The following is a 9,297-nucleotide window of genomic DNA, read 5'->3' as shown; positions in this document are numbered from 1 at the left end:
CAAAATCACAAGTCTTGAAGGCAGAAATGTAAGTGGAAACTTTTTTGTACTTTTATTTTATTTGATTGGGTCAAATTTTGAAATTTACGTTTCTCAGAAAATACTTGTCTTTTGAGATTTTTTAACGAATGAAGATTTTCTCATTGGATTTCGGTCTTATAAAATCAAGTGAAGGAAACTTTTTTTGATTTCATTCTTATTTTTCAATTTTTTCAACCAAATTTTTCAGACCAACAATTTATTTTGGGAAGCTCTATATTTTTTTTATGAAAAACTAACGTTTTTTGCCTATTGACGTTGGGAAGGGGCTGGCACTGGCGTAAAATACGTTTGGAGGTTACCGCACTCCAAACTCCACAACTTCGCTCTTAGCTTTTGCTTTGTAATCCGTCTGATTCGTATCTGAGAATAATAGTTCATTTAAGTTACCTCTCCCAAAGCCAAATGCACTGTAGATAATACGAGTGAGTAACGTAAGCCACAATCAGAAGTTTTCGAAAGGGTCATGGACAAAACTAAGGAAAAAGAATATACCATTGATGATGGTTATGTTTCGTTTGACTCGGATCAATCTGCTTTGAAACATGTAGTTGATATAGATGACATTATGAAAATGAGCAATATTCCTATAGGAAATGAAAAATATCGTGAATTACCGGGTTTTACCAAAAAGGTAAGTCCTTTGTTTTTTTTTTCTCTGAAGGGAGTTTAATAAAACGTATATAGTTGTGTAGCACGTTAATCACAAATAACTGAAGTAATGGGACTAGTTCTAATAATTTTTGTGTACTTGTGTTACATATTAATAGTATCTTATTATCTCTTTCTATAACAAAAAGAAAATATAATAATATTTTTAGAATCACAAAAACAAGGAAGTGGAATTATCGGAAGAACTTCTGACTAATGTTAAAGTTTTACAAATGAGATCAGTGTATGACAAAAAAAGATTCTATAAAAAGAACGATATAAAGCCTTCTAAAGATATTCAGGTTTGTAGTTTATATTTTACTTTTTTATATATTTACCTTTTTTTTCTTTATTATGGGTTTATATAACCCATAATATACAGGGTGTTCATTTTAAGACGGCTCAAATGCATTTCATGCGTAAACGGTTAATCTGAGCAAAAAACGGTAGAGGAAAAATTTGTTGCCCGTCACCTGTAGTTTCAGAATATGATTTGATTTTAGATTCCTCCTCGCATACGCGGCTGACGCGCGACCAAAAGTAAGGGTTCGCAGTTGACCCCCATTTTCATATACATAGTTTTAAAGAGTATATAAAGTTATGAAAGAAACCGGAAATCGCAATTCGATATCTTTAAAATTAAAGGTGCTAGGCCATTTCAAAATCTGGTATTTTTAATCATATTTCAATTTTTTTTAACTTGTTATCAAAAAGAAAGAAGAGCACGCGATAGGTCATTTTTATGTATTTTTTCATCCTCTTTCTAATAAAAATATTGCCAAGGCAGTAAAGATAGTATTTTTCTTAATATCGGGAAATAAGTCGTTTTCCGAGTGATTTTTCTAGGAAAAATCAAATGTTAAGAGCTTTAGATGTTCACAAGCATACACAAAATGGCTAAAAATTAATTTTAAATCTGTTACAAACAAGAAGTTTTAATTATTATTTGGTAATTTTGGGAGAGTTGCGTTTAATTACCACAAAAATTGGAAACCTCCTGCCCCATATTTAAGTGATCAATATCTATCATGTAAAGGTTCATATTTATTCCTTAATTTATCAAATAATGCACTTTACTCAACTTGTGAAGCATGTACTGTGCCTTCAAAGGTGCCTCCCCAGATACAGAGAGCAGTTGACTCGACTGCGGACTTTCACTTAGAAACAAACATCACACGACAACGCGAAAAAGAACATGCTATGGCAATGCATAGTAAGAATATTAGTTATAGTAAGAATTGTCACACGAGCTTAGGGAGAGTTCTATCTCAGATTTTAAAGGAAGAATGAAGCAAAACAGTTTGTAAACCAGTTTAATTTAAGCTTAACTAGAGATCTGTTTTTTAAGCACTGAATACCTCAACACTGACTTAGGCTAAATCGTTTATATTCAATTAATAAGTGCTTTGATTTATCCGTCATAGCACGTTCATTGTGATTATTTATTTTATTTGGTCTAGACTTTACCGAACAAATATTTTGTAAATGAAAATGGCCAGCCTAAGCAATATTAATGAAAATTTAATGCAATAAAATTACTTAATTTTTATAAAATTTGAGTATGACAAATAAGCTTTTTCGAACATTTCTAAATGGCTGGTAATGCTGAAGTATGTACGAGTATTTATGAAAAGTTGGGTACCTGCTGATTTCTTACCTTTTGTCGTTTAATCAACCCTTATGCGTAACTTTTTAAACTGAAAGTTTTTGCTAAGGAGATTTTTGTTTGTTTTGGATAATTTTTTTCTTTTAGTTTCTTGATTTAAACAATTTGTATATATTTTATGATAAATAAATATTTGGATGTCGAGAATAATTAGGCGGCTGATTTACTCCGGGAATAGAGGGTAACTTTTTTGTAATGCCTTATGGTTCTAGACACCCAATGCACAAACATTTGACATCAATGTCATAGATTTTCCTAACATATAAATCAAAATAATTTTGTGTATACTTTGTGAAATTATTTCTTTAATTATTAACTATTTTACATTTAAAATAATAAAAATTGTCATTTTACAGAAAATTCCGAACCGTTGAAAGTCTATTCTGTAAAGTTGCATTTGTGGTTTACTGATTTTCTTAACATCAAACAATTTTCATTTTAATTTGTTGTCCGAATCAGATGACACCGAATGATTCATGAAAATCAGTTCTCGCGTTTAGGCGTTACGTTGTTTACAAAAAAGGTAATAACAAAATTTCTGAAAATGACGTTTTTGCCCATTTTCGGTAGCATTTTTCTCGAAATCTATTAGATCTGCGATGTTGCAAAGGAAAAAAAAAAGGGATGTGCCCTATATTTTAACTAGAACTTGGAAATGTTATCTTTTGTAGAAAAAGAGAACAAATTGTCAAAGTTGGGTTGTTGTTTATTTGGGCACTTCTTCCTTTTGCCAAATTTTATTAAAATCAGATTTACAGATAATAAGATTAAGAGGAGGCATTTTTACGTGGGGGCAAACTTCTTTCAAAGTATGTAAACATCGAGACCCCCAAAAACCATTGTTTATGTAAAATTTCAAATCGGATGAAAATTCATTCATGAAAACCTGTTTATGAATCAATTGAAACGATTGCAATACTTTCCCTTATAGGTAGAAGAGCAGGACGGCACATTAACGTTACGTAGGGGACCACTAACTACTTCATCCTGCCAAATTTTATCAAAAGGGACTAATGTTTTCTGAGTTATTAGTAATAATACTTTCAGAGCGGGCCTTACAAACGTGGGGTTTAACTTCTTTCCCATAGCAGGTATAGCTTTGAGAGACCCCTAAAAGGCACATCTGCATGAAATTCTGAATTGAACACCTTATTCATGAAAATCGGTTTATGCGCTACATTGATTACAAAATTGGTGCCAACAATGACTACAAGAAGAACAAGAACAATTTGAAAATGCCGTTTTTGCTCATTTTTAGCAACATTTTTTCGAAATCTATTAAATCTATGCAGTTGCAAAAAAAAAAAAAATTGCAACGAGTATTGAAAAAATTGTAAACGAGAATATGCTGTTTCATTTTTTATAGAAAAAGAAAAATTGTAAAGTTAGAAAAATTGTGTTTTTCAACATTACGCTTTTTTGTGCACTTTTCGACGATCATCCCTTATATAACTCATACCGGAGAGTTTTAATAAACTAGAACCATAAGCTAAAAAAAAAATGATGAATCAAATTTAATACGCTAAATTGCCTTCAGATTACTTTTTTTATTAAGCTAAGCCTAAGATCAATTCATCTTTCTTCTACTAACTTAGTTCGTTTCTTTGGAATCTACATCGACAAACTCAGTTTTAGAGGAACCCTCACAGTGGACAGAAAAGACTTAAACTTCCCGACGGCACAAATTCTATTAGTCTAACAGGCAGGCAATGAAGTTACCACTAGAACATAAACGACTAATAAAAAACATAGTACACAAACCGATCTGAACCTAAGGACTTGAATTCACCCAACTATAAAATTCCAATAATTCTAATCAAAAATATTTGTCCAGATCATGAATACTCCACTTTGTCTCTAGATGCCATCCAATGAGTAAAATATCAACCTATTTATAGTATTCTCCAAGATAAGATGATGATGATTATTATTATTATTAATAATAATAATAATAATAATTTTGAAAATCAATAAAACAAATATTAGTTCTAATTTTAAACTCTCCTATGAGAATTATGACTTAAAAAATACATTTTTACAGATTGGTCGGGTGGTGGATTCTCCGGCAGATTTTTACAGCAGTAGATTGCCTAAGAAATCGCGTAAAAAAACGCTTGTTGATGAATTATTAAATGACGCCATGTTTAAAAAAGAAATTAAGAAAGCATATGTGAAAATAGTGAATGAGAAAAAGACCAATCCAGTCAAATATAAAAGGTGGAAGAAAAAAATGAATAAGAATCGAAATAAAACATTTTAATAAATTGCATTTATTTTATCGCCTCATTAATCCCTGTAAGAAAATTAAGTAGTACGCATGTGTAAGTTCATTGGTCAGAGTACTAGAAGAAATCATCTTAATGAAAATTGAAGTAGAAGAATTTTACACGGTTAATAAGAAGACAAATATAGTTTCTACAGCCAAATTACATCCTCTGCCATTGGGTATTACATTGACGCTATGTTTTTCTACTTTACTTTTTAAATGTTATTTACATTAATGTGAGTCATTTTTTCTTTTTGTATTGTATTTGTAGTGTGTGTTAAAGAGGTGACTCTAAAACGACTTCCTCTTTCGTAGTTTCCATTTGAAAATGAAATTACAAAAAATAATTGTAAACCTGAAAGATTTGAGGAAATGGTACCCCTATCAAACAATTTTAGTTAAATTGGGAATTAAGGCTACATATTTTTTCCTTATTGATATTTAACAGGCGACCAACCGTAAGTGGCGTGCAAATGACACTCCACTCCCTTCAACCAGAAATGCCCTTGAATGAATTTCTATGGAAAAATGTTTCAAATAAAAGATGTAGAACTGCTTACATGCAATAAGAAAGCAAACGAATTCCACTCCTGCCTACCATAACAAGAAAATATATATGAGTTCTAAGTATCCACACCCAACTACTCGTATATTCGCCATTAAAGGAAAGGTAGATATACTCAGCTTCAAAGTAAGAACTACAGGGTGAACCAGTATTGTCTATAGGCCTACTGTGTGTAGTAAATCTAAAGTGGAGTTCAATGGCGCATTGGCCAACTTCATATTTTCCACTGTTCTTGAGTGACGTCACTTTACATTTTATTTCTATTTAGTTTAGCTGATTTGTTAGCGAATACTGGATTCAAGCGCGGAGATCTCGGGTTCGAAACCAGCTGCTGGCCCCTTAGATTTTCATGTGGGAAAGATACAAAAACGGAAAAATTCATTCTGCCAATTGATGAGTGGTTAAGAAGTATCTCCGTTGCTAGCTTACAAGTTTGAAGTAATGCATAATATAATGTTTCGGTTTATAGTAATTTCTCGTTTTCAATTGTTAGACATTTTGAAAATTTCAGTAGCAAGAAGAGAGAAAGTGAACTGTATAGTTCTTTTGCCACTCGTTTTTGTGACATTTGATATAATCATTTTACCCTTTAAATATAGAAACTTTAATATCTGTAACTGCTGCTCTTCATATGAAAGTGTTGCGCGATAATTTAAGACATTCTTAATGAGTTTATACACAACCGTTGCCGGGAGTGGAAAAGTATTTTAGACCGCCATTCCTGCAATGGTTTAACGGCTGTCTTAATGACTGTTCATTAGGCTACTTGTAAAACTCAAATTTTTGAAATTTACTTCATCAGTAGTTTCTCTAGATCTGTAGAAGGAAAAATTAGAAAAAAGTGAAACAAGTTTTTATTTACAATTTTAAAATTTCTATTTGTTTAAGTTACAAAAAACTTTGCATACTGAAGTTGGGATTTTGCATAACTTAAACCACACACACTCCAGAAGTATAACAAATAAAATGATAACAGTATTAATTAAAACCATTTCCTACTTTTTATTTTATTTTTGGAATGGATAATAACTTAAACCTGTATTATACTTAAACTTAGGTAACTTAGCCTGCTTTTTCTTTCCTTCTTCAATCATTTGTATAACTTCTTGCCTAAAAATGTATAACTTACATTTTAGGAACAAAGATTTGAAAATTATGTTTATAGAAAATCAAATAAAAATCATTCTTAGGTACCTGTAAGGAGGAGGTTTCATTTCTTCCTCTAAAGTGCAAGAAAAACTTTGTTCCTTATTTGCTTTATATATGCGATTTCTAATTATGTCAATATCTCTGCTATACTCTTCAGTTAATAAATCAACTTTTGTTGGAGGAACAGTAAACGAAAATACAAAATAACTGGAAAATCATAATAATTGTGCATTTAGGTTTTATAGTGAAAACAGATTATAAAATTGAATGGTGATTCAGTTTTTTATGCACAGACAGTAATAAATTCAAAAATATTTGAGTTTTAACCCCGCGATACAAAGCCCTTCTGGCCACTTATAACAACTCCAGTTTGAAAGACGATATGTTTGATACCATGGGAATGTTATTTTATGTGCTAGAAAAACCCAAATAATTTTTTCTCTGCTACCTGTAAATAAATGGTCATCTTTTAAGGGGATACAAATCATCTTGTGGTGCCCTCAGCCCGAACATATGCTTCCAGAAGCAAGCTAACTGAGACCGTAAAAGAGTTTCTCAATCTCATACCTCTCCATCTTAATCAGAAGTAAATAATAGTGGCTGTCTTCAGAACACCTGCGGAAGACATTTGAGGGAATGAGGAGAGCATATGGTGCTAGGGAGCATAGACTGCTGCTCCCCTCTTTTCCCAGCACTTCCCTATTCCACCTTGGGCCGAAGTATAAATGATACAGGGGCACTATCCCTTAAACGAGATCATCGAGCGTCTTTTCAAGTAGCTTTTTACAGTTAACATAGCCTTGAAAGGTCTCTTGCCCCCCCCCCCCCAGAAATTCTTAAATATTGAATGAGAACGATATACTATCTTGGAGGAGGAGTGCAAAGTTTTACGGAATAGTTATCTCAATATGCCAGCTATCCGATTCCTGGGATTATCCATAACAGCCAGGGTGATTTACAGGGTTGAAGAAGTTTAAACCTTCTTTAAAACACTGCTAACCTTTTAATATTTCAAATTTCGGAAATTTTAAAGATGGTTTTACAGGGAGCGGCGCACGGGACACTAGGGAGTTGTACCTGACAAGTGATGATCTAATCTGAAAAAAAAAAATAATGCCAATTTTGTCAAGCGGGCTTCACATACATCTCCGAAATTAGGTGACGGGGACGATGGCGACTAGCAAACATACTTTACTATTAAATCCCCTTATTAACCATTAAATAAAACAATTGATACTTAGAACGGAATAGAATCCTGTACCATAAAACAACTTAGTTTGTGGGCAAGTGTCGTAGCACTTTAGAGGGGAAAGCAGGGTATATTTCTAAAATACCTTAACTAAAATCTTTTTGTGGGAACTTTTTGAGGGAGGGTAAGAATGGGTAAAAACGATGAGATGGATCCAGATCGCACTTATTACTAAAACCAGCATCCACCTACCCTACTGGAAATTCTCTAGAATATCTAGGAGAGCTTTTCATCACTGAGAGTGCTTCAAAGTATCACTGGCACTAGTGTTGGATACAATCGATCTAATTAAAATCGCAGGGCTGAATAAACCGTTAAAAAGAAGAAAAGCAAGGCGTATTATTGAGATTTGAAGATTATTAGAAAAAGAACAGTTTAGCATGGGGTAAAATATTTTCTAGTCTACTTTCTAAAACGTCCACATCTTATTCTAAAACTACTTCAATAAGAGTTAGGTAAGAACTAATCACTAAAACGGAGGTTTGATTATTTCCATGTTGAAGATCATGTAGATAAAATTAATGGTGCCTGCAGCTAGGGCATAAAGAAGCAAAATATCGAGGGTTATTATTACACTCAACTCGAACTGATTTAAAAAACACAGGGACTAAAAGTTGGAAAGTGTTTATTTACCTCGCTTCTCGATGAGCTGCTCCATGACTACTAGTTTTATATGGTATTCTTTGAGTTCCTAGACTATCAATTTTTCTTATGATCCCTCCTTTATCAAAAATAGACGCAGCAGTTCTTTTTAATACGGTTTTAAGTTCAGGCTGAAAGAAAATATTTATTAAACGTAATAAAAGCAAGACAAATTTTAGTACACTAAGTTACTGGAATGAAATTCAGAAAAAGGGTACTACAAATGTCCCAGCCCTTACACGCTTTATTCAGGAAGTGAAGTATTGGTAATTTAATCAAATGTTTCTTAATAGTTTTTAATAAACGCTCCTCAATCACAATATTGAAAAATGAAGTCAATTTTAAAAAAGATCATAATCGAACATATAGAAGAGAGCCAAACGCAGCCGTATTATTTTAAGTCTGTGACTTTTTTGTTTTGGTGATGAATGTTTCAAGTGTTCGATCATCATATACATATCGTTAATGAACACTTGATAGCCACATCATTCCACAGATAGGTCTGATTTGAAGATAAGAGGTGTTCGAATATGAAAGTTTTAAAAAGTAGATTAATCTGGGGCGGACAGCATTGGATTCAGAATCGTAAGTGTTCAAGTTAGGCCCATTGATTTAATGTGGAATAATTTATAAAATAAAAAAACAATCATTGGGTTAATTGGGTATTTTTTTTAACGAATCCAAACAGAAGTTTTTAACTATAAGTGAAACTTGTGTACAATGTTTTATATGTGCAAAATTAATGTAATTTTTGGTTTTCGAATTAATTAAGAAAGCCCAATTTTTTCACGCTTCATGTTAAGATATTGAATATGATTAATAAAGAGTTAATTAAAAATTACTTTACCTTTGGCATAACCCGTAAAAGCAAAGCAAGTTCGTAAGTAATCATTGTTTCTTCTTGTCTTATTTATAAGATTTCAAAGTAATTATAGGAGGTATTGACCTCACTTATGTTTTGCTCCTCCTAATCTGAGAATTAGAATAACCTTGTACTCATAAATAAACATCACATGGCATCTCTTCTTATCGTATTAACATTACAGTAACCTTCCTAGTGCCTATCTGAT

At 32.2% G+C, this 9,297-nt stretch overlaps 2 protein-coding genes across 2 annotated transcripts; one reads left to right on the top strand and one right to left on the bottom strand.

Annotated features, from left to right (window-relative positions):
• Window positions 1–85: 85 nt before the first annotated feature.
• Window positions 86–4,620, top strand: LOC141458898 (deoxynucleotidyltransferase terminal-interacting protein 2). The gene is made up of 3 exons (XM_074137472.1): window positions 86–673; window positions 861–992; window positions 4,398–4,620. Exons 1-3 carry the CDS (start codon window positions 506–508, stop codon window positions 4,614–4,616), a joined length of 519 nt encoding a protein of 172 aa, XP_073993573.1. The 5' UTR covers window positions 86–505; the 3' UTR covers window positions 4,617–4,620.
• Window positions 4,621–6,038: 1,418 nt separating this feature from the next.
• On the bottom strand, window positions 6,039–9,270 carry mRpS6 (mitochondrial ribosomal protein S6). The gene is made up of 4 exons (XM_074137482.1): window positions 9,075–9,270; window positions 8,219–8,358; window positions 6,382–6,543; window positions 6,039–6,297 (listed from the first exon to the last, which is right to left on the bottom strand). Exons 1-4 carry the CDS (start codon window positions 9,117–9,119, stop codon window positions 6,195–6,197), a joined length of 450 nt encoding a protein of 149 aa, XP_073993583.1. The 5' UTR covers window positions 9,120–9,270; the 3' UTR covers window positions 6,039–6,194.
• Window positions 9,271–9,297: the final 27 nt, after the last annotated feature.

Source organism: Rhodnius prolixus, unplaced genomic scaffold (genome assembly GCF_049639745.1).
Source record: "Rhodnius prolixus isolate KJV_2025 unplaced genomic scaffold, Rpr scaffold_1, whole genome shotgun sequence".
Taxonomy (NCBI): Eukaryota; Metazoa; Arthropoda; class Insecta; order Hemiptera; family Reduviidae; genus Rhodnius; species Rhodnius prolixus.
The sequence above is the reverse complement of the archived record's forward strand: the minus strand, read 5'-3'. Positions and strand labels throughout refer to the sequence as shown.